The sequence below is a fragment of the Podarcis tiliguerta genome (genome assembly GCF_965153285.1).
Source record: "Podarcis tiliguerta genome assembly, chromosome: 13".
Classification (NCBI taxonomy): domain Eukaryota; kingdom Metazoa; phylum Chordata; class Lepidosauria; order Squamata; family Lacertidae; genus Podarcis; species Podarcis tiliguerta.
The window spans coordinates 32,827,000-32,852,239 of record NC_139546.1 but is presented as its reverse complement, the minus strand read 5'-3'; the positions used below and the strand labels follow the sequence as shown (position 1 = coordinate 32,852,239).

The 25,240-nt window shown below is 44.8% G+C and overlaps 1 protein-coding gene and 1 long non-coding RNA gene across 13 annotated transcripts; one reads left to right on the top strand and one right to left on the bottom strand.

Moving 5' to 3' along the window:
• Positions 1-33: 33 nt before the first annotated feature.
• LOC310662409 lies at positions 34-6,096 on the top strand. Its single transcript, XR_014504284.1, has 2 exons — positions 34-381; positions 3,333-6,096. It is a non-coding gene; the product is annotated as an uncharacterized lncRNA (long non-coding RNA).
• Positions 2,029-24,997, bottom strand: GREP1 (glycine rich extracellular protein 1). Of its 12 annotated transcripts, none has more exons than XM_083409312.1 (18): positions 24,905-24,997; positions 21,024-21,080; positions 20,666-20,710; positions 19,879-19,923; positions 19,591-19,650; positions 18,755-18,784; positions 17,116-17,160; positions 15,263-15,301; positions 13,909-13,959; positions 13,447-13,512; positions 10,906-10,959; positions 9,274-9,342; positions 8,683-8,757; positions 7,357-7,434; positions 6,607-6,669; positions 6,224-6,310; positions 2,681-2,734; positions 2,029-2,462 (listed from the first exon to the last, which is right to left on the bottom strand). In XM_083409312.1, the coding sequence occupies exons 1-18, from the start codon at positions 24,963-24,965 to the stop codon at positions 2,437-2,439; spliced, it is 1,005 nt and encodes a 334-aa protein (XP_083265438.1). In that variant the 5' UTR covers positions 24,966-24,997; the 3' UTR covers positions 2,029-2,436. The 12 variants fall into 12 exon arrangements, with proteins under 12 accessions (XP_083265438.1, XP_083265434.1, XP_083265440.1 ...); XM_083409308.1 differs by having other exon boundaries at positions 13,909-13,962; positions 15,266-15,301; XM_083409314.1 differs by having other exon boundaries at positions 6,224-6,307; positions 13,909-13,962; positions 15,266-15,301.
• Between the last annotated feature and the right edge of the window lie 243 nt (positions 24,998-25,240).

The window sequence follows — 25,240 nt, the reverse complement described above, 5'->3', positions numbered from 1 at the left end:
GCCTCGCCCACTTCCGCGTCCCGACGTCACCGCGCATGCGTGCGTGAAAGGCTACGGGCCGAATGGACTAAGCGAGCGCGCGAGCGCTCCTTCCAACGGAAACGCCTCTCTTTAACTGTCAGCCCCCGATTTTTTTGTTTGCCCAGTCAGTGTGTTGGCAGGTGGGTGGACGAGGCCAGCTGGGTTGAGGAAAGAGGAAAGGCCTCGCTCGGACTCGGAGGCAAGCCTGCAAGCGGGGACTTTGCCGAGGAGTCCCTGGGCCGCCCACTCGATAGGAAACAGACGAGGCTTTTTTGCCTTTGGGGAGGCGGGACCCGACGTCGGACGGGGGAAGTCGCGGTAAATGAAGAATTGCCGCCTCCTCGCGAGTGAGGAGCCCTGGTAAGTGTGTGTGAGCAAGCAGTGCATCCCGGGGAAGGGCGAACAATACCGGGGCGGCCGGGCCCCCACCCGAGCCTGTCTGGATTGGGGGGGGGGCTACATGCAGCTGCTCACCCACCTGCCCTCCCCCACCCCGAGACTAGGGAACTGCTGGAAGCGCCTGCCTTGCTAGCGCCCAGATCCGGCGCATGACGGGCAGTTGGACTAGATGACCTCTAGGGTGTCCGTTCCAACTCGACAGTTCCAGGATCCCGAAGGGAAAAACGAACTCTGGTTCTGTTTGTTGGGTGGTATGGCAAACAGGTCGAACCAGAACTCGGAAACCTGCGTTGGATCTCTCTGAAGAGCCTCTGATTCAACGCTCACTCCCCCTTAGAGTGACTCAGGTCGTTGTCTATGCCATACATTTAAAGCGCGTTTGCAGCACCCCCACTCCAGCAAGAACTGTGGGAACTGTAGTTTAGGGGTGATGGGAATTGTAGTTTTGTGAGAGTAAGTTACAGTTCCCGGGATTCTTTGGTGTAGTGGGGGATATGTTTTAAATATATGGTGTGTTCTCAGCCTCAGTTGATCCACCTGGGTTTTCTGGGTTCCCTGGATGCTTTCTGTGCAAAGGGAAACAGTGTCCCCCCCCCCACCACCACCAGTCAGACCATAAGGGCCTTCACCTGATGTATTGTCTATGTCGGCTGAAGTGGTGAAGCTAGGGGAGACTTGTAAGGTACTGGGGAACTCCAAGGGCCCCAGCTGACCTGGAAAGTGCAAACCCCCATCCCCTTGTCCTGACTGACATAAGTAATAAGGGTTGTTCTAAATGGCTCCATGATGGGCACCCCTTTGGTCAGACTGGGAGAGCCAGCCTGCCAAAATAAAAATAAAAATAAAGACTTTTTAAAAGCCCATCTGTCAAGCTTGAGTTAACAAGCACAAATTGTACATAGAACCAGTGTAGGGGAAAAGTCATGTGCCCTGGGTAGCAGGTTGAGGTGTGTGTGGCAAAATTACAATCTTGTTAAAAAATGAAATTGCCATTTTACATACTTTAAAGTGGTTTTATGATACTTAAATCCCCTCGCATTGAGTTCATATAGTTCATAAGAAACGGGGAGTCCCATAACATTAACTCATTATTTATTTGGATGTAATTAATATTTGGCCATTACTGTACCACTTTTTCAAATACGGTACTGTTTCTGAGAACTGTGTGGCCAAGAAGCTGAGAATGAAAGAAACCCCCAAGTGCCAAACTTGATCACAGAAGTTTCTGTTGGTTAGGAGAAAATTATAAGCCCATCTGGAATTGCAGCAGCTCCATCTAGCAAAGAAGGCTGGTTATTGCTGTGGTTGGATTGTATAGCTAGCACACATCTGGGTTTCCCATGTATCCTTCCCCTGCTTTTTCCCATGTTCAAATTTCTATAAGTGACCCCAGGGATCTAAATCTTTCTTTATATTTCTAACTGTTCACAACCTTTGCACAAACCCAGTGCAAATATTTCAGTTTGACTTAGGGCTGGGTAGTATTGTTTAGAATGTAGAAAACCCACAGCAACTGAAAAACAAAACATGAATGTTTAAAGAAAGGCAATGCAATGGTTGGTTTGGTATGTTACAATTCTTTCACCAAGAATGATAAAGACAACAGAATTGTGGATTTACTTATTTTTAATTGAAAAGACACTTGTGCCTGGGCACCCAGATACACACTAAGATGGGAATCAACTCTAGGCTACTTCCAAAGAAGTGGAATTGATAAGTCAAATCTCTTTGGAAGGAAAGGGGTTTCCAACTTCATGTGTCCATCTCTGTAACACTGATCTTGACATGCTAACAGCCCTTAGAAAATGTGTTCAATAATGCTGTAGAAGCCAACATGGTAAAATCTTCTCTTTTACAATGAAAGGTTTCTAATGATAAAATAAAAACAGGAAAAAGAAATATAGGATCATTTATACTGGAAAACTTGGTTGTCGTTGATCATCACACTTAGCACCAAAAGTTGCCGGGATGCCTGAATCCTGCTGCAGAGAAAGTTCCACACAGTAACATCATTCCTCAGCATTTTCCAGAAGAGCAGCGACCTGAGAAAACAGAAGGGGGGGAAATGTAGAAAAAGAGGCATGCATTATTCCATATTTCATCCTTGCACTTCCAGAAACAGGTTGCAGAAAGGCATGTGGTGGAGATAGAAACTGATCAGATAGGAACCAAAGTGGAAGCTCTGATTTGTACAACAGACTGAGTAGTAAGGATAGCGAACAGCCGCAATTATGAAAGATAGGGACCCCATCTTTCTTACCTCTGTACCCATTTCCCAGAAAACCATTCATTCCATACTTAGATTCTTTTCCTCCTAGAGCAAAACAGAAAAAGTGACTGGTTTTTTCCTTACTTTTATTTGATGTACAGAACGCTTTTCCATTTATTCCAAAGCAAGAAATTCACTCAAGACCATTTGTAGCCTCTTTTTGTACAAATCACAGTGCTCAAACATCCAATTATCAAAACATAAAGTGTGAAAAGGCATTGCAAAGACTACAGTATGCAGTGCATGCCTATGCATGCTTTCTCAGAAGCAAGTCCTGTGTTCAATGAATTACGTACTCCCCAGTTAAGTGTTAAGAATTGCAGCCCTAGGACTGCAGGCATTATGTTTGCCATTCCTTTTGTGGTTGCTGTGTTCAGTTGCTTCTCCTCGTAGAGATCTGTCAATGATGTTTTACATCATTTAGTTAAGATTTTAAAATACCAAAGGTAATCAGGATTACACGTGATTTTTAAATAAATTCAGTGGTTTTACTAATAATTATTTTCTGAAAATGTCCGTGGGGTACTTTGATACACTAAGAAACGGGGCACATTGATATGTATAAAAGTGCCCTGCAGTGTACAATAGTGCCTCAATATACAAGTTTGCATGAAATCACTAAACTAGTTATTCTGTATTCCAGAAAATGGTGCGAACTTATAAACCTAAGACTGATAGAGGAAGTATCGATGAGGAGAACGTAAAGACTGCTATATCTGAAGTTATATCAAAGAGATTGTCTATACGGAGGGCAGCTGACAAATACAGGATCAAAGCTGCAACTTTGCAACATCGCATTGAAAAGTTTCGAAAAACTTCTGAAGAAAATGAAGCGTCATCTTCTAATATATATGGGTCCAAGTACACTGTTGCACAGGTTTTCTCAACTGAACAAGAGAAAGCATTTACTGAATATTTATTGAACTGTAGTAAAATGCACTGCGGGCTGTCTTTGCAGCAAGTCTTGGTTTTGGCTTATGAATATGCAGAATATTTGGGGTGTAGATATCCGGAATCCTGGAAAAAAAATAGATGTGCTGGGAAAGATTGGGCAACAGGATTTAGAAAGAAGAATTGGGATCGAAGCCCCAGAAAGCTAGAAAATATGAGTGCAGCACCAAGTTTTGTGTTTAATAAAACCGCAGTCACTGATTTTTTTGACAATTATGAGCGTGTAACAATGCACAACAAATTTACGCCTGATGATTTTGCACGAATGCAAATGTTAGATTCGAGTTCTCAAGATATTGCCGATGTTACGGATGTGAGAAATGAAGAAAATACACAAGAGCTAGGTTTTGTGGACATTGATATTAGCCAAAATGATGAGGTTCTCGAAAACTGTGAAGAAGACAAAATACCAGTTGTTGAAGCCAGCCGATTGGAAGAGGATTTAACATTATCTCCTAAGGTCGTTCCACCAGGCTCTACGCCAATATTGTCCCCTGAAGTAGTTAGACCATATAAAAAAAAAGTCATTGGTAAAAATACTTCTTCCTTGAATAGTGGAAGAGTGAAAGGAAATCAAGACTCTTCACTGATATGCCCAAAAAAGATAGATTACAGAGATTGCATGAAGAGAAGGAAAGAAAACAGCAAGTTAAAATGAAGCAGAAAGAAAAAGTTGAAAACGGGGAAAAAATGATTGTGTTTAATGGAAGCTAAAAAAACTAAGAAGAAAAGATGTCGTTCAGAATCTGACTCCAATACAAGTTGGAATGAATCTGTGGAATTGAGTGGTTGTGGTGATGATGATGATGATGATGGAGATTTTGAAGTTGCATCTAATTCAGAAGATGAGGATATAAATTTTGATGTTCCCAATCCTGAAAATATAAATGTTGGAGATTTCCTACTTATTAAATTTGAAAAGAAAAAAACTTGTTTACTATGTGGCCAAAGTCATTTCCAAATATAATATGACCGATTATCAAGTGTCATATCTCAGGAAAAAACCAGGATCTTGTATGTTTGTCTTCCCCATTGTAGAAGATTAGACAAGTGTTGATTTCAAGGATGTTGTTTTGCAGTTGCCAAAACCAAATTTCTCAAAGGGCACATCTCGAACATCATCTCTCACAATTAATTTTTTTCCATTAAATTTTTGTAAATAAATACCATTCTCATACAATTTACGCTTTGTTTCAAAGTGCCCCATCCAATGTATCTAAGTGCCCCATAGATGGGGCAGAATAATACAAAACCCATTTTTTACTAAGGTCATTATATTCTCATTGTCTTCTAACTTTAATGGTTCTTTTGATTGCTCTTATAATATTGATTAGTTATGCCATGCATGAAGCATTTTTTATGATTATTTGACTCAATTTTGTTACATAAAATATGAGATTGAATTTTTCTGCATCAATCTGCCCCACTTGTTTGATGTGTATGACTACACTTTCCAATGAGAGTGCATCCATGTAAGTTGCAGAAGCATTTGAAAACATAATGACAAGAAGGATAAACCACTGGAATATTTCCGAGCGTTGCAAGATAAATTTGAAACTAGACCTACATTGAAGAAAATGTTTGTTCAGAAATCGGTTTTAAATGATAACGGTTTAATCACATCTTATGAGATATCCAAACTGATAGCCAAGGAAAGGGGAATCCTTGATTTTGCCAGCAGTGTCTGTTATATCAACCGTTCTGAACCAAAATGCTTATGAAATTATCAAATCCATCCCTTTGAACATTAAATCAGTGTCAAGGTGTATTGATGGAATGGCAAAAAATATTGAAAACCAACTAGCCTCACAGTTAAAAGTTCAAAAGTTTGCTTTCCAAACTGATGAATTGTGTATTCCAGATAACAAAGCCATACTGATGGTTTGTGTTAAGAGATTTGCATGATGACAAATTGAAAGAAGGAATGCTGTTTGCTTGAAAGCTTAAAACAAAAGGTGAAACAATTTTTGAAGAAGTAAAGAGATACATCAGTGAGAAAGATATCCCTCTTGAGAACATTCTGGACTGTGCTACTGATGGTGCTGCTTCTATGACACGTAGATACAGAGGATTTATTGCATATTTTAAAAGTGTAGCAGAAGTATTCTATATTCACTTCACAGTTCACTGACAACACTTGGTTTCAAGATCACTAGCAGGGTGCTTGCATGAGTCTACAAATTTTAATAAAAGCAGAAAATTACATTAAATCAAATGCACTTCAAGATCACCTGTGAATTATTTACTCAGCCTAGCACAGAATTGCCTTAACATAACAGACAGAGTTGATCTTGGTTATCTCTCACAGTAATAGAACTGAATATTAAAAAGTTTGTTTCTGGTCACCAAACACAAGAGTCACATTGATCGAGAAATACTTAAAGTATAATTTTTTATGTAATATTTTGTATTATAAATAAAACACGTTCTATTTACAAATAAAACATTTAAATAGCTACCTGTCTACTGATAGGACAGGGGTGGGGCATGGTCAGAAAAAGGTTGAGAAGCTCTATACCTCTTGGGCAGGGAAATCCAATCTCTTCCTCACTGACAAGAGAACACAGCTTTAGAACCACTTACCATATCCTCCCAGTGCTTGTCCAGCACCCAATGGACTGCCATACCCTCCTGGAGTTTGTCCTGCTGAATATGGACCATATGCACCTGCTAGACAGAACAAGAGCCAAGTGAAGCAGCAGAGCAACTGGTTGCAAAAGGCATCCCCAATTACACCAATCCCAGGCAAATCTATCCTAAAGAGCAATGGTGGGGAGGGGAGCAGTGCCCTTTTAATATATATTTTTTGCATTTTATTAAGTTTCAACATTTTTAGCATACAATCCAATACGCAATCTCTTTTTTGTCAACTTCCTACTCCATTTTCCATGAAGGAGTAGTTTGTCTCCTGCTGCACCCAATTGAGAGCTGTGCTTTTTATTATTATCTTGCACCTTCAGCCTTACCTGCCCCCAGCCCATTAGCTTGGGAGTCTCGTCCATTCATATATCCTATTCCGTTCCCATTGCCTGCAGAGGAAGCAGAGAGTGAGAAAGAGGGAAAGAGCATAACAACAAAAGACCACCCCTAACCAATTAGTCCATGAGCTCAGGCTTTTAGGATCCAGGAGCCCCAGCCTTCTTCAAGTTGATATATTCTACAAACATCAACTCTAAAGGAAAACAGTTGAATCTCCTAATCTAGAATGTATCATATTTTGTACACGGGTGGCATTAAATGAGCAATGTAAATATTTACAGTTGCTAACTGCATGCCTCAAATGCATCTGAAAGTTTTGCTTGCTACCAGTGAATAGCTGTGTTAAATTCTAAAACTTGTATCTCAGGGTGCCAGATGCAAAACAGCTGGGCTTTTGCACCTTTAATATTTGTGTAGAATAGGTAAGATCAGCGGGTGTAGCTTGTCATGAAACTATTAAAAGAGTAGGAGCCATCCTTTTTTTGCATCTGGCCACCCTAATGTATCCGCAGCAAACTAAACCTAACTTGGTCTATTAACAGATAACATTCTATCTTGGTGTGCCTAGTTCTTTGGGACTAACTGCTATCACCAGAGCCAAAACTGGCCATGTAACTAGACCTCAGTATTACCAGTTTGGTGTACTCAGTTCCCCAATCCATACTGCTTTTCAGCAGATGGATGTGCTTGAAGCTCTACTCTGGTTCTGTGACTTAGGTGGACTCTCTTTCACCTACCGTATTTGGCTGCAGCTGGGTCTACACCAATGCTATCAGAGCCACCAGGTTGTGCTCCATAGGGGCTCTGAGGAGCTCCTGGAAGGCATGAGAAGAAGAAAAGTTGGGAGGGCAAGGGGATATGATTGCTCAACCCACCAAAAACAAATCCCTCCATTATCACACCCCAGTCCTGGAGAAAGCACACGACTTGCCAAGATGTACGACAATGTACAATAAGAATTTATAAGCTACAGTCGCAACAAGTCGCAGCTAGAACTGTGTGTACTAAAGAGTTAAAAGTGCAGCAAAAGAAAGCCCCAACTCTGCCATCAAAAGTAGAATTCTGCAGCCTATATATCAGGGATGGGGAACTCGTGTCCCTCCAGGTGTTGCTGGACTCCAGGGCCCATCAGCCTCAACCAGGAGAGCCAACAGTCAGGGTTGATGGGAGTCTTGGGTTGCAGGTTCCCTATCCCTACTATTTACATAGATCAGGGAGCGGCAAAGTTTTTGTGGCTTAGGCCGGTTCACGGTCCTGCAGATGCTGCGGTTGGCCGGAGTGTGCATGCATGCATGCGCAAACGCTATTTCCCGCGCTCCTGACAGGGAGGAGGCATGCGCAGCTTCCCATTGGCTGCAGGAGCCGACCAAGCAGGTGGTGGGGGTCCCCGAGCAGGCGGTGGGGGTGCATGGGCCAGTTAAACGCCCCCCAAGGGCCGCTTGTGGCCCATGGGCCTTAGGTTGCCGACCCCTGACACAGATGTTACGCAAATGAAGCAGGTTTGCATGTGTGTTCTGCTTTGCATAAATGGTTTTGCCCTGAGTCTACACAAAGAAGAGTAAAGTATATTTCACAGCTACTTACTCTTCACTTTGGGGACCCAGGGCAGAACCATTTATGCAAAACAGGACACACATACAGATCTGCTTCATCTGCATAGTATATATATTAATACCACAGCTGCTCTGCCTACAAGCCTATCTTCACTGATTGAGGGGGGTCTCCAATCTTGGGCACAGGGCCTCAAAACCCTAAACAAATCTAAGAATTCATTGTGGAAATAAACGAATACCCATTTTGCAGGTCTGACCCCCTAAGAAAAAGGCAACCCTCTACCAAAGGCCCTCAAAAATTCCTGGTTTTATTTATAATAAATTGGGAAAGCCTTCTGAGAATACCAGTCGGTGCATGAGAACCCCAAAAGCACTACATTTGGGACCCCAGATTGTGCATGTGTTTTAGTTGTACCTGAAATAATCAGCACTTGACTCAAAATTGTGCTTTTCCTGCAGTCATACAGAGTACCGGTCTGAGGCACACCTACCCTTGCTGTCTTAACTTACCATATCTTCCAGCACCATAGTCTCCTCCCAGGCCAGCAGCCTCTGGCTGCCCACTGTATGGGAGTTGCCCTGTCCCTGTAACGCAGATCATAGGAGCCCAAGGAAGGGCAACAGAAGGTCACAGAGAGGATCCCTTGATTGCCCCTTTGGCACCCCTCTTTCCCACACCTTAGAACAATTCTACAGAAATTCTCCCATGCTGACACAGGAGGACACACCTGCACCAAATGGTTTCAGGGTCATTCCGTTTCCCCTCCAGAAAACTAGCTTTTTTTAGGAAATGTCAGCACCTTTGCCGAACAAAAATTCCCTGCCTTCTCTGGGAGAAGCCGTGACAGTTAAACAGGTAAAACAATAAGCATTCAACACAGTCACACCCAGGCCATTTTCATCCTCCCTATGTTTCCTAAGTCATTTATGAAGCAATTAAGGCATGTTTCACCCCCTCAGGGCCAGTTGATGCTAAAATGCTTTGCAAGTCAACTCTGCTCCCCTTCAAGCTGCAGAAAACTTTGCCAGGCTGTTTGTCAGTTGCCTTATGTAGGAAGGAAGGAAGTCTCTTTTCCCTTAGGGAGCGCAATAAAGACTTACCTCCATATTTAGCAGCAGCAGGATCTCCAGCAGGGCCTCCTAATTGACTGCCATAGGGAGCCCGAGCACCTGCAAAGACACCCAAAGGCTCAGTATACAGCTCCTCCCTGCCTGCTTGTCTCAAAACCTAGAATAGTTCATTTCTGAAGCAGTGTATCAGGGGATCAACCTTTCCTCATCTTCTTTTTCTTCTCCCTAATGAGAGCTGCAGTTACTCAATGAAATGGAAGAGACCTGTGATGAGCGGTAAGAGCTGATCAAATGCAGTCAAGGCAGAAGGCGAGCTTAGCCTTTTTACTCCCATGTCATTTCTCAGTTGCCCCTTCCACTGAAGCTCTTGTTTGTCTTGCAAGGCAGGGAAACCTACACAGCCCAACTGTTGCACTCTTAGCCAGTTCTACACAGGCAGGGGGATCTGCTCATGGATATAGGAAGGTGCTCAACACTGGTGTCAGGCTATTTGTCAATCTAGCCCAGTACAATATGCTCTTGACTGGCAGCCGCTTGTCCTGTGCAATCATTCTCATCCCCTACTACCATCTCTTTTGTTGAGGTAGTCCAGGGATCAATTCTGGGAGCAAGATGTGACCTATCCCTCTTTAAAAGGATCTTCCCATTGGCATGTGTGCCATTTCCCACACAGGGGGCTCGTCCACACTTCTGCTTGTCCCATGCTTTCTTGGCATGGGTCGGAACAGTTTTGCCTTTGCCCTGCCACTTCCCCCTGGAAAATCCGCTCTTTTAACACTAAATTAGATTAAACAGCAATCCACAGAAAACCCGATTGCCCTTTGTTCTAATACAGCGCTAAGCCACAGGTTTTCTCAGGGGAAAGCAGCAGGGCAAACAGAGCCTCAAAATGTTTGTCTGAACTTCCTGTGACTTGTGCCATGTGGAATGGACTGTGCCCCAAACACATCTAGCCTGGCCCTTAGTGGAAGGCAAAGGCCCTTTCTTAGCATTAATTCACATATTCTGCAGCTGAATCTCAGGACACTGAAAGAAAGTTCTGGAGCTGAGTCAAGGCGAGCCAATGGATAAGTCCTGTAGCCTGTCTCCGCCTCTACTGATGAAATGTCATATCTTCCCCTCCACTTACCCAATCTTAGCCCTAAATTTATTCCCCCATCGTTGCCAATATGGCATAGTGGCCAGTGTGGCACTTTGACTTGAGAGACCTGAGTTCAAATGCTGACTTAGCCATGATACTCACAGGACAGCCTTGAGCAAGCCACCCACTCTGCAGTCTAAAATGTGTCATCAGGGCTGTCTTAAGCATATCTGGCGCTGTGGTTCAAAGATCCCTCCAGCGCGCCCATTTCCCAGAGTTGTCGACCTTTTCCCAAGCCTCTGTGGGGATCGCTCTCCTCCCGCGGAGGCTTGAGAAGGAAGCTGCATGCCCGCCAGCCAGATGGTTGACGGGGCACAGCTGGCGGGCATGCAGGGAAAGGGAGGCTGCCGGCAAAGCTGCACAACTCCCCCACTCGCTGGGGCACCCCTGAAAGGTCAGCGCCCTGGCGCAACACGCCCATAAGCCCAATAGGAAAGACGGCTCTGTGTGTCATAGGGTTGTTGTGCTAAAATGCTACTCCAAGCTCCTTGGGGAATAAAATGTGAGGAGTAAATACTAACCATTCCCATTCCCATATCCAACACCAGGATATCCATTTCCTCCAGCTCCATAGCCTGAGAAAGAAAAACCACATCTTTACGATTTCCCAAACCAAACAGAAACTGATTCCATTCAGGCTGAATATGTACTCGAGAGCAGTGTTACATAAACAGTGGTCTGGAACCCCACAGTGGGCCTTAGGCCACTTTCAGATGAGCCTCAGTGCCACAGCCAGCCCACAGCCCCCTCCTCAGTTATCTGCCCCATGCAATAGTCTTTTGGTTGGATTAAGTTGCATCATGCTGCATAAAGGTGAGTGGGAGACAGAGAAGTGGCTTTGGGAAGAAGGGAGGTCTCTTTTCTCTGAGGGGAAAGAGAGATGTTCAAGGAAATTTAGAAAGTCTGATAAAAGGTTAAGAAATGTTTCAATATACAGTCATATCTCATGTTACGTTTGCTTCATGATACGTTTTTTCAGGTTGCGTCCCGCGGCGACCCAAAAATACTAGAAAGGGTTACTTCCGGGTTTCGTCAATCGCGCATGCGCAGAACTGCTAAATCGTGCTTCGCGCATGTGCACAAGCACCAAATTGCACCGCGCATCTGCGCAGATACGGCGCTTCAGGTTGCGGGTTTTTCATGTTACGAACGGGCCTCCAGAATGGATCCCGTTCGCAACCAGAGGTACCACTGTAATTAAATAATAATTATGAATATTAATAAACTAGGGGTACAAAGGAAGGAGATATGAGAGTTAAGCTGCTATGGGAGGAAGGAGTAAAAGGACCAGAAAGGAGGGATGAAAGAAACACAGGTTTTTTTGCTCAGGGTGGGGGAATAAGGTACAAGTTGAGTCTGAAAGTAGAATGGGAGAAAAACTGCAGGAGATGGGTAAAAATACTTTGAGAGGCATGCAGTGATGGGAAAGGGAAAAACAGAAAAAGTCTTTTCCACTTAAGAGTCTCTGGACCAGCACATTCTGCCTAAAAGGGGTGGGGGTGGGGCCAAATACCTCCAGAGCAAATGTCTGTACTTTGCTTTAGGACAGCTGAGCTATGGGATTTCTTGTCCCAAGGAAAATGCTGCGGCAAAGAATTCAGCAATTCCCAAGGATGGATTAGCTATCAGTAGAAAACCATGTTAGTAATTGCCAGCTGATGGTGCCAAGCTCTGCCTCCATTTGCCATCATTTTGTGACTGGCTCTGCCCCCTGCACCACCATTTTGTGACTGGTGGGCCCAGAGGGGTAAAGAGTGAGAGCCCCCTGCTCTAGAGCACTTCCTGTAGAATAACTAGATGGATGGGCAGCAATATGTCTAGTCAAATAGACTTTTCAATATGTTGGCCAACTGCTCCACCTTCTGGGCGTATATTTTCATTGCCATTTTGTGCAAGTATGCACTGGCTGAAAAGTATTATTTCCACATTACTGTATTTTGCTCAACTGCTAGTGCCTTTGAGTTGGTACCATGATTTGCCATTTTTCAAAAAGTAAAAATCTGGACACAAAGATTTTTTTTCTTTTTTCAAATTCTCAATAAATAAAAATAAAAATCTCTACTTCCAACATGGGTTGCGCCATATGTCCAGATTTTCCTGGACATTCCAGCAATTCCCATCTGGACATTGTTTTTGACTGCAGTATTCTAGCTATGATCAGGAAATTCCTGATATATAGCAGTCCTAACCGTGATAGATAACGAAGGTGGACAAGACTTTGCATGCAACAGATCTGCCACAAAGATTTGGGTGAGTTTTCTGAGAAGCATGTATTAGTTTTGCAGATAAGTGTCCCAAACATGGGATAGCAGCAACACACAAAATAAAAGGGCAAGTTCTGCAAAGTAATGTCAGGATAAGGATTTGCCTAATATTGAGTCACGCCATTGTGACGTTACCGTATATGAGAGAGTGCTGGAGGGGAAATAGTTAAATAGGCTGCATAGACAGGACCCAGGGGGGTGGAGTCAGTGGGTCTATAAAGGAGTTCTGGGAGTTCGTTGGGAGTTGTGGGTGGGTGGTTGGTTGGTTTGAGTGGGTTGGCTGGTTGGGAAAGGCAGTTGGTAATAGAGAGACAGTTAGGGCAGTTGGTCCTTGAGTGTGGGGTGGTAGCAGAGATAGAGAGAGGAACATAAGACTAAGAAAGTAAAGAGGAACAGCGTTTGGTATGCTGTGAAAGTTTTGTTTTAAGTCTGAAATAAAATACACTCTTCTTTATGAATTGAAAAGCTGACTGAGACTGAAGTGATTTTTACCAGGGAGGACCTGGTTGGTGGCAGCGGATTAGTGGTGTATGGGTCAATAGTCCGTGAGACGACCGGGGGCTCTGTACTAATGCCACAGCCATTGATCCTCTTAGCCCAGTAATTTCTAGTTTGACTGGCCTGCTTCCTGAAGTCTCTTGACCAGACCTTTCACATGCCTGGCTCCTTGTTTCTGGGGCAGAGGATAAACATGCTTGTGTCACAGCAGTCTATGGCCAAAAGCAACTCTGCCACTAGCTCCATTTGACTCCCCCCTGTACCAATTTACTGCAGAATATCAGAGCGTGTCTCTCTCACCATTGCCATATCCATTATGGATTCCATTGCTTGGGTAGCCTCCGGCTCCAATTCCACCAATATAGGCTGTTGTACAAAGCATGCAGAAAAGAAAAATCAGTCGTGGATGGAAGTGATCACTCCTTTTTTCCTCTCCCCTGCCCTTCCTCCCTGGTCTGCACAAGGCAAAATCGGTTTATGATGACAGGTTTCATGGCGGGGTGTGTGTGTGTGTGTCAAAGGAAGAAAGAGCTTGTATCTCAGCATGGGTAGAGTGCTTTCTCGCTACAAATGAGGTGTCCCAGCCCTAGAAATGGAATACAGAGGCTCTAGCTCAGATGACATATTTACTAAACAGGGCTGGGCCCCGATACCCCTCTCTGGTGAAATTAATCCTTAGGAAAGTTAACAGCAAATCCCACTCTCTTCTGTTTGTTTGTTTGTTTGTTTGTTTTGGGGCCCCATCCAACTTTCCCAGCTCACCTTGCTGCGCTCCTGTTGGGTAGCCACCAGTACTGGGCCCTGCCCCATAACCTGCTAAGAGAGAAAGAAAGAAATTCTCTTTTCACAGATCAGCACAGATACCTAGGGTTCATCCAGTTGTGGCTGGTGCCTGTTGGGTATGGTAGCACAGAAGGCAGGGAGCCCAGCAGTAGGTGGCGCCAGAGCCAGTGACAGGCAGAGCCAACTAATTCTAGCTTTACCGCCCTCCCCCTCCCTGCTGAGTTCTATTAAGGCAACGCTGAGAGTGAGGAGGAAGCTGACAGGCGGCGTCACCCCCTGGGTAGGTTGTAAATAGGAAGGCAGGCAGGTGAAGGCTGGCTGACAGCAGGATGGGGTTACTGGGGCAGTGCCCCATTTCCCCTAGTGGACAAGCCACCACTGGGTTTATCTGAAGGTTGTGACCAGTGGTACTCTTCTTGCCTCAGTTCAGAACTGAGATTGGCAAACCAAGCTAAAACATCGGTAAAGGTAAAGGGTAAAGGGTAAAAGGACCCCTGACCATTAGGTCCGGTAGCGGACGACTCTGGGGTTGTGGTGCTCATCTCGCTTTATTGGCCGAGGGAGCCGCGTACAGCTTCCAGGTCATGTGGCCAGCATGACTAAGCAGCTTCTGGCAAACCAGAGCAGCGCACGGAAACGCCGTTTACCTTCCCGCTGGAGCGGTACCTATTTATCTACTTGCACTTTGACATGCTTTTGAACTGCTAGGTTGGCGGGAGCAGGGACCGAGCAACAGGAGCTCACTCCACCGCGGGGATTCGAACCGCCGACCTTCTGATCGGCAAGTCCTAGGCTCTGTGGTTTAACCCACAGCGCCACTCTTGTACATAGGTTATTTTCCCCGCTAGTCTAACTTTGAAATCCTGGCCACACTGAACTCCTGATTACACCATTAGAAGCTCAGTCGGCCTTCTGAATGCCTCCCCCAACCAACACTCTACAGAATACTTTACCTTGCCCTGCTGCTCCCTTCCCTTTATCTAGTGGCAGTGATGGCAGTAGGAAGGGCTTTTGGGGACTGCTGAGCATGCTTGCAACAGCATCTGAGGAACAAGGAGCCCTGCTGTTTCCAAGGTGCCTGCCATCCATACTAAGCACTCAGGCGACCTGGAAAACCCCATTTCTCAGAATCTGTAACAACCAGGATCTTGGTGTCCCCAAAATCAAGTTGCCAGAAAAGGAGAGTGGCTTGATTTAAATTGCAACCTGGAGAAGAACTTTTGGATTGTTGGAATTATGAATTCTGTACACATGCAGCAGACACACAGCCCTAATGTTGGGGAATGATGGGGGGAGTATTTCCCGGTGGAACATTTGTTGGTGAAAGTACTGCTACCTGATTTGGAAGGCTTGCCTCTGGCTCCAAGGCCTGCTGAGTGAGGAGAAAGAGACTGGGTCAGACCAGAACGCTAGGTACAAAGAATAAGAGCAGGCTTGTGTACTTCATACTTTAAAAAAAAATACATAAATTAAATTTATGTGATCTGCATAAATGTTGCAAATTAAGTGCACTTACTTTGTCTAACTCTCTGCTTCTGGCAGTGATAGAAAGGGGTAAAGAGCTATGCAGAGTGCTCAGTCAGGACCCGCTTTGTGGCCACTGAAAATTCTGCTGAGCCCCTCTCTACATTCTGAAGGTTTCACAGGACCCTGCTACAGCCAGCATGCACTAAAACAGGGGTCGGCAAGGTTTACCTGGCCTGGGCCTGTTCACTCTCATGGAGATTGCTCTGTGGGCTGGATCGCATCTGCGCAGACGCAATTTCCAGCGTCTGCATCTGCACAGACGCAATTTTTGGCACCACGGAAGCAAGGGGACTCGCCGAGAAGGCGGCTTGGTTTGGGAGCAGCTTGTGGGCTGTTTAAATGACCCCTGTGGGCTGCTTGTGGCCCATGGGCTGCAGGTTGCTGACCCCTGCACTAGAAGCTTGCATTTTTGTTTCAAGGAAAGCCCATGTTGCTCAAGATGACGAATTTCCCTTCTGGCATTCATTTGCATGGGCACTACAGACAAGTGAGCTCTGCTACCGCACTCAGATGCGTAACTTCTAGAGACCTTAAGAAAAAAAGTTGTAAACTTTCATCAAAGAACAACAATAAACACTAATCCAAGTACCAACGTTCTTGCCCTAAACTGCATACCTCATAATACGGTAAGATACACACTTCACACTTATGTCAGATCATGTCTCTCCAAAAAGACCCAAGAATCTTGACCCCCACCAACCCCCTATGCAAAAAAAGAAAAAGGAAACCGTATCTCTACAAATTTATTCTCTTTCACTGAACCCCATGCTTACTGAAATTGGTGAATTAATCTTTTGGATCGTATCAGCAGCACTTTGTTTGAAAACCAACCCTGTGGGGTCCAACCTCCCTTCCGTACTTTCAAGTGTTTTGTCACTTCCAAGCCTGCCGCTGCCAGAAGAAGCCTTTCCAGACCCTTCTGCTCAATCCAAACACCCCCATGAGATGATCAGGGTGCCAGGTGTGTGTCTGGAGTCAAGAACTGTCCATATTATATCCGAGATTACTATAACAGCTTTCCCCCATGTAAATTCTGGAGGAAAGGGCTGAACCCTGGAAAATGATGTATCCGAGCATCTTGCACCACCAACATTTTAACAATGCACCCTTGTAAGGCAAAACAGCAACAACCAGACAGTGGTTTTCTGCAGACATGGAACACAGAATAGAAATGATCCCTAGCAAAACAGATAACTGGAGTGTATGGAGTCTTGTGGTTGCCATTAGGCCAAATTGCACCAAACACTGGAGGGTCAAAACATTAACACACGTGGACACAACAAAAGGCAAGGAAACAATCTCATGATTAGTGGGAGGGAAAGCACCCTTAGATGAAACCACAGAAAAAATACACAGCATCCAATGTCCAGTATTTCAGCTCCAGGGTCTGAAAATGAAGGAGGATGGCCAACAGTTCTCAAAAGGGTAAAATAAGCAGAAGGGTTGGTGTTTTTGCCAAGAAGTGCAGCTGGGTCACTTAGCGGTCTTCCAAGTTTGTAAAAAGTCTTGGCAAGCATTTTTTAAAATGGAGGGTTATTCGAGCAAGACGTGTTTAGCCAATGGAATGTTAAGAGAGTAAAGGAACAGCGAAGCACGTAAGTGAGGTACCTGTTGAACAGGTAATGAGACAGAAGGAAGAAGTAAAGGTATCTGACTTACTTCCCAAGGGGAGGCCAACACGAGGGTAACCAAGTCCTCTATAACCTGGAAGGCAAAGATGCATCATGAACGACGACGGAATAGAAACATCCCGTCTAGTTCCCCTCTTTTAAGTGGAATTTACATTTGCTTATTCAAATTTCCATTTTAAATCTGAGTGGCACTAAAAACAACAACTTAAGGTCACTTGCAGAGGACCTGTTTATGGAGCATTCATTCTGATTTGTCTGTGGGAAGGTTGGAAGACTTTGTGTCAAGCAACATCCCACACTTTTCACTGCACTTTCCTTAGTGCAAGAAGTCCTATCTTGGGGGGAAGTGAGTTTGTTGTGCAAGAGCACAAATTCAGCTTTGATGGTGCAACTTGAACTTTGCCAGTAAGTGATTGAATTTCTGACCCGAAATTAGTGGTAGTTTATAAAAATCACTGTTAAATAGAAATAAATATAAATATTCAGGCAGTTGGGCAAAGGAATCACACACCCCAGCTCAACAGATCTCAGCTTACCTTAAATCACTGAACCTGACAACACGTTAAGCAAAGTGAGAAGGGAGGGGGAGTGAGTTGTTTGGTTTTTTTTGATGCCAAAATAACTTGACCAGCTTTGGATACAATGCACTTTGGCTTGCCAGGGTGGGCAGAGCCATAGCTGTCAACCTTCCCTTTTTTGCGGGAAATTCCCTTATTTCAGCGCCGTTTCCCGCTGCTTCCCGCTGCTATCCCGGATTGTTAAATATCCCATAGACTGTCTCCGGGACAGGTGAGGCTGCTGATCCCTTATTTTCGAGGCTGCTGATCCCTTATTTTCAAATCTGAAAGTTGACAGCTATGGGCAGAGCACCAACATGTCCTTGGCTCTGGGCACTGAAAGTCCCCAGAAGGAGAGGAAAGGCATCAGTCTGAAGACACCCAGGTGTACTGTGAATGCTGCTTCTGTCCTTCCTCCCCTGTAGACTGGGATTGAAACGGGGCCACCAGGGCTGGCGCTTGAGCCACATTCATGAACAGCATCCGTGGGTGCTTGCAAGCCCCATATCTTTCCCTCCTTTCAGAAGACATGCTAGCAGAATGAGACTGGGGGAGCGGGGCACTAAACTGTCAGGAACAGAGCAAGAGAGACGCACAATCCTAAACCTGCAAGAGGTTTGTTTAGACAAGCCATTACAACATGAATTTTTCATTTAACCAGTATTTATTGATATTTATTGCTTTATTGTTATTTTTAATGATCTTTTTATGGACCTCTTGTTGATTTTATCCCTATATGTTGTACTCTGCCTGGAAATGTGGGTTACATACCCATAAATAAATAAATAAATAAATAAATAAATAAATAAATAAATACATGTAATGATTGATAAAACAAAACACCAACCTCCCTTTCCAATTTCTCTGCACTGGACATAATTTCACAAATCTCTGCCATGTACCCACTCCTTTACACATGCTTTTATTTTTTATTGTTTGCAAACTTTGTACGTAAGAGCCCCTCAATCACGTGGTTGCTCTTTTCTACACTGTCCGTCACCCAGCTCTGCCATTCAATTCCAGTTCATCCTGTTCCCCCTCTCATGTGCATGGGAGGCAGGAAGAAATGGAGACATGCATCAGTGAAGTGGGAAAGAGAAGCCATCCTACCTGCTCCATATCCATTTGGGACTCTGTATCCTGTAGAAAGGCAGAAAGCATCAACAGATGGACAGGCAATATCAATGACTGCAGAAGGACTCTAGCTCAGTGGTAGAGCATCTGCTTTGCAGGTTCCAGATTCAATACCTGGCATCTCCAGGTAGGGATGGCAGATAAGGTAAAGGTAAAGGGACCCCTGACCGTTAGGTCCAGTCGTGACCGACTCTGGGGTTGCAGTGCTCATCTCACTTTATTGGCCGAGGGAGCCAGCATACAGCTTCCGGGTCATGTGGCCAGCATGACTAAGCCACTTCTGGCGAACCAGAGCAGCACACAGAAACGCTGTTTACCTTCCTACTGGAGCGGTACCTATTTATCTACTTGCACTTTGATGTGCTTTCGAACTGCTAGGTTGGCAGGAGCAGGGACTGAGCAACGGGAGCTCACCCAGTCGCGGGGATTCGAACCGCCGACCTCCTGATCGGCAAGTCCTAGGCTCTGTGGTTTAACCCACAGCGCCACCCGTGTTGTGGGTTAAACCACAACAGGATGGCAGATACTATGTCTGAAATCCTGGAGGGCCACTGCCGGTCAGTGTACACAAAACTGAGCAAGAGGAAGCAACGGTCTGACGAATGGAAGGCAGCTTCCTGTGTTCTGGAAACAACTGAGAAAGGTCACTTAGTTCCTGCTTAGTTCCTGCTAATGCTCTTGCAACAATAACCCTTATCTCTGGGCAAAGACCAACCATGTGTCTACATTTCATATGGTCCATGGCTTAGCAGTGGCCCCACTGACGGATGCAGGGCATCCTCCCCCTGGATGTCATTCCATGTCCTGCTCACCTGGCTTTCCTGGTTTGTTCCCAAAGCCTGGTCCAGCAGCCCCAAATCCATTCTGAGCACCTGCAAAAGCAGAAACATCTCTCTGTCAACCTCTTTCTGCCACTATGCGTGGGCCAAGCCCTAATTATCTCTTTAGGAGGGGACATTTCTGTTCCATTCAGCTTTGGGCATATGAATTGACAGCTTGAAATTATTATTATTATTATTATTATTATTATTATTATTATTATTATTAATAATAATTTTCTATTCCTCTGTATTTAAGGCCACCACCACAGCTAAACTTACCCAGCCCTGCTGGCAATCCTTGGGCCCCATAGCCTGGATATTTCCCTGTGGGAATAAAAAACAGAGGAGGTTATAGCTAGGGGAAATGAAAGTAGAGTGATCATAACAGATCAAGGCTGCTGCAAACCACAACATGGTATTTTCCTTGGCAGTTCCCATATGTTATGTACAATGTAGACTAATGAGGCCTGGGTTCAAATCCCTGCTGAGCCATGAAACTCGCTGTGGGTGACTATCTCTCATCTTAAAACTACCTCACAGGCCTGGTGTGAAGATAATTTGTCAGTGAGAGAGTACCTTGAAGGAAGTGTGGTGTGTGTGAATTAATTAAACCAAGTCCCCTACAGTGTACATTTTCTTCTAAATTTTGCTTCAGCTTTAAAGAATTGGGCAATGCTGTGAAGGTGGACAACTGGAAAAGAACAACAAACTATTGCATATTGTAACAAAGAGGATTTGTTTCTGAGGAGCTGAAATGCTTAAAATGCAGGTAAGCCCCTTGTGGGAAATGTACAAGCTTTCTAGAGTTACTATGAATGACATAGTTATTTATAACAACACTAAAAAGCTAGTATAATAACTATCAGAGGCTCACCACATTTTAAATGGATGCATTGCTCTATTATACCACCCGCCCGATGTAAAAGCAACAGTTTGTTGTCTTAAGTACTGCATTATAATCCTGTAGCAAATGCCAAGATGGATATGCCAAGATGGATATTTGATTCTGTCTAGATTTTCACCCTCCACCTCATACCCTGACCTCAATATCTGCTGCACAACTTACCGGCCTTGGCTCCAGCTGGTCCCAGTCCCAGTCCAACTCCTCCTCCTAAGGGATGAAATACAGACCACAAAGTATGAACTGCCCTCTTGCACTGGCTGTGGGTGGTTCAGCAGAGCCAACAGCGCAGGGTGAATGAAATGAGGGAAGCCCCATGAAACAGAAAGCAAAGAGCAGGAGATCTTTCAGAGGCACCAGTCAACCTTTGTGTATGCACAGGAACTAGTTCAGGGTCAATATATGCACATTTAAAGCCACTCATTGAAGTGGGTTTTGAGGACAAAAAAATAAATAATCCCATTGATTTTAGCAGCTGCACACTATAAACTTATGAGGGTTGGGTGTGATGCAGGATACTTACCCCTCATCAGGGATGGGAAGTAAGGTCCTGCCCGGCCATTTGATTGCGGTTTAAATGCTGGAAAAGATCCACAAGAAAAAGGGAATGAGACTGGATATCGCGTACATCTTTTCCTTATTTATATTTCTGAGCCTTATCACTTCTCATATTGTTGTTGCACATCAAGCCTCTAGCATAAAGTTAATTATAACTCAATAGACTGGTTTTTGAAAGGGACTGCCTTAGTAGAAGAACATAGCAAGAGCCCTGCTGGATTTAGGCCAGCTCTACCATTAAGCAGAGGGAGGCGACTGCCTTAGGCAGCTGATTTGGGGTATCATGAAAAAGCAGCAGATTGTCAATGAGTTATGCATCTTAACCTGAACATATGAGTGTGTATGTGTGTTTGTGTGTGTGCATGTGCGAGGTGATTGCTGCTCTGTCTCAAGAAGCAAAATATATTGGATCAGACTTAGCTCAGCTACTACTACTCCAGTGTTTTGTTCCCCCAGAAGCCAACCAGATGTCTAAGTAAAGCCCACAACCAGCAGCACCGAACCGTTTGTGGTCCTCAACAACCAGTCTTTAGAGGCATCCTGCTTCCAACACAGGAAGGCGTACATAGTCATCCTCATGACTAATTAGCATTGACAGCTTTTATCTCCCATGTTTCCCCCCCTCCTAATCCCACTTGAAAGCCCTCCAAGTTCATTACCATCAGGGTGTTTTTCTTGGGTCCTTAGTTCACACTTTGTTCCTTGGGCTCTTAGTGGACAGCATGTTTTGCAGAACATCTAGAAGAGGCAGCTATGATAGACACTTTCCGTCCAACACCCAAGGCTTTTGTAGTGCCTTAGCAAACATAGATGGTGAGTGAGTTTTCATGGATTACTGGAGCCCACTTCACCAGATGTATGAAAGGTTTGTCTTCAGTTGGCCGGCAGACGAAGAGGAGCTCTGGTCCACAAAAGTTTATGCCACCATAAATCTGTTAAGTCTTCAGGGTGCCACAAGACTCTTGGTTGTTCCTGTTGCTGAGAGATTGGTTCTCCTCTCAACATCTGGCGGAAAGCATCCATCATTCTGCCCTGTCAGGCCCAGCAAAGGTGGCTCTGGGCCCTTCCACAAAGCTCCTTTCAAAGCCTGAGTCCCAGGTGCCAAAGGATTATTTCACCACCCTGGCCATCTGGCCCACCTGGGTCCCACCCTGTCTCCTGGCTCAGGGAACTGGCCTGCCAGCCTTTGGGGCTTTGCAAGGGGGTGTCAGTCCCCTCTCCCCTGAGAAGGAGGTCTTTGTGTGTGCAGGGCTGCCCGGGGCATGGAAGGAATGTGGCATCCTTGTGCCAGGTAGAGATGTGACCTGGAAGGAACAGTATGCAAACTCCCAATCGCTGCCCTGAGCCTGGACTTTTTGGACAGCCCGGGGGCCAAAGAGGAAAGTTGGTTTGTGGGGCTCCTCTCCAATTTCCATGGGGCTTGCAGCCTCCTGACCCCTTTGCAATGCACAAGTTCTGCTGTCATTTTGTGGGACCCTATGCAATGATCACACAATTGCCATTAGCTTTGACGTATTCTGGAATTAACTACAGTGGTACCTCAGGTTACAGATGCTTCAGGTTACAGACTCCGCTAACCCAGAAATAGTACCTTGGGTTAAGAACTTTACCTCAGGATGAGAACAGAAATCACACAGCGGCAGCGTGGCGGCAGCAGTGGGAGTCCCCATTAGCTAAAGTGGTGCTTCATGTTAAGAACAGTTTCAGGTTAAGAACAGACCTCTGGAACGAATCAAGTTCTTAACCCGAGGTACCACTGTACCATGGTTATGACTCATGGGTACTAATATTAACTACTTGTTTACAAAGCAGGTAAAATCTCCTAAGCGCTGTCCCAAGACAAACAAACAAGGCAGTCCCTGCCTGAAGAATCACAATCAGGCCATAGATCAGTGGAAGCACACGTTGCCTTTCATGCAAAAGGCCTCCACTTCACTCCCCAATATTTCCAGGGCCCTTTCTGAAACCCTGGGAAGCTTCTGCCAGTCAGAGTTGACAATACTGAGCTAGACAGAGCAACAATCCAATTTGGTTTAAGACAACTTCCTAATGTAAGTGGCATGATACGAAAGGGAAAAAAGTATGGGAAAGGAAGAGGAAACAAGAGACTTAAGGGAACAATTATTGAAGGTGCATTATGTTGCTTTAATTGATTTTTGGCATGGAGCACCATTAGTGGCAGCAATATCAAACTGGTGCCTTAATATATTACTGCATTCTGTTTGGTTTTGTTGCAATTACTGTTTTTTAACACACACACACTGATTTTAAGAACCTGCAGAAGTTGTCATTCAGCAGAAAGGTAGTACAGAAAATCAAGCTGCTTCCAGGCAGATGTTTATTGTGGGATCGGTGCTGCTTACGGCTGCATCACAATGCTAACTCATTTCTCCCACCTCCCTAATTCAATACAGATTTATCCTTTCTGATAGAAAACAAGTAAAAAACAGCAACCAAGTAATACCCTTTTAAATGTGTTTGTGGGATGGGGTGGTTTTTTTAATTGGTTTGTGGTTTTTTTCATGTTTTGTCTTGTATTTTCATGTTGTGAACCACCCTGAGCTCTACAGATGAAGGATGATATACAGATTTAATGAATAATAAAAAAATATGTTGCCAACAACCCGTTTCCAGTATTAAGTCCCTGCCTGGAAGCATCCTGAATGAATGAAATAAAATCAGTAGTAGATACAGAGTTTGTAAGAGGCGGGATGGGGTTTCCTAGTGGGGTTTAAAAAATTGAGAGGGAGTTGCAGAAGATGAGCCAGTTCTCATTAAGTGACCTGAAGCAGATGACTTTTGGTCATTAAGCTGAGAAGTACCTTTGTGCTTCTCGCCCCATAGTTGTTCCCTGTCCCTTGTGGATGCAAAAGAGGATATGCAAGAGACATAAAGTTTATTTATTTTTGCTCCAGTTGTGACCCACCCACCCTCATTGAAGCTACAGTCCTATGGGTGCACACCACAGCTGTCAACCTTTCCCTTTTTTTAAGGGAAATTCCCTTCTTCCGAATAGGATTCCTCGCAAGAAAAGGGGAAAGTTGACAGCTATGGTGCACACTTAACTGGAAACAGCAGGGCAGATTTCAGAGTTAACATTCAGGGGTCTGCACTGTAAATCTTCAGCATAACAATTCTCTCCATTCTTTTGAACAGCACAGTCCTATACCTCAATTAAGACTCTGTTGCAAATGAAGGATATGCTCCAAGCCCAGCATCTGCCCTGAAGGTGTTTTGGACTACAACTCCCATCAGCCTTCAGGGCATCTGGTCGGCAGAGGCTGCCCTAGCTCCTTCGCGTAAATCTTTCTATCCCTACGTTTTGGGGTGCTCAGTTGGGAGTGCAGGAATAATTAAATTTAACACCAGTAGTCAAGGGGAAACCTGGCAACAGATGAGTGATGATCTCCTTCAATGTAAATTGCCCAGTTCCTTCATCCTCCTTACCCCCCCCTTCACTGCATTCTGGTGCCCAGATTTACATTGTATAGAATGCCAGCCCTTATAGCCCTCATTTAAAAGCACCTATAACATTTGTTTTCATCTTCCCCAACAAAGTGTCTCACCAACATCACATTGCTGGTGCAATGTGAAAGGCAGCATGGTGTAGTGGTTAGAGCGTTGGACTAAGACAGGGGTGGAGGCTGAATGGACCTTCCCAGCTACACCCTCCCACTTTTGATTTTTTTTAAAAAATAAATTTCTATCTTGTCTCTCTTACCCACCTCTTGCAAATAGTCCCTCTGTTTATTCCTGGTGTTATCCCTCTAAGAGGAGCACGAAAACTGAATTTCCTGTTGTCTATTTCTGTTTGTCCCCTTTTCCATGTCTGTCTCCCAGACTTACCTCCTCCCTGCAGGCTGACCCTGGCCAGGCACAACAGCAGAAGCGAGGTGCAAAGATTCATCTTGGCCACTGTAAAGAGTCTGCAGTACCTTCTCAGAGTCTCTGGGTGCCCATAGGACTTGGAGGGGGGGCAGCCCCTTTTATTCCCTGCTTATGCTCCGCCCACCTCCCACCTTCTCTCCTCATTGGGTGTCTGGGCCACATTCCCTTCTACCATGCCCAATGGGCTCCGAGTTTGAAGCACAGGGACCCTCGCATACTTCTGCTCAAGCAGCCTTGTTCTCTATACATACGTCCACATCCTTGCAAGACACACTTGCTGCTAATGCTGTCGGA

Excerpts from the sequence above, each read along its gene's own strand:
- GREP1 (XM_083409312.1), bottom strand. The coding sequence starts at position 24,965 with ATGAATCTTTGCACCTCGCTTCTGCTGTTGTGCCTGGCCAGGGTCAGC. Across the intron at positions 18,785-19,590 it reads GAACAAACCAGGAAAGCCAG|GATACAGAGTCCCAAATGGA; the intron begins GTGAGCAGGACA and ends GCCTTTCTACAG. Across the intron at positions 2,735-6,223 it reads ACAAGCACTGGGAGGATATG|GAGGAAAAGAATCTAAGTAT; the intron begins GTAAGTGGTTCT and ends GTTTTGCTCTAG.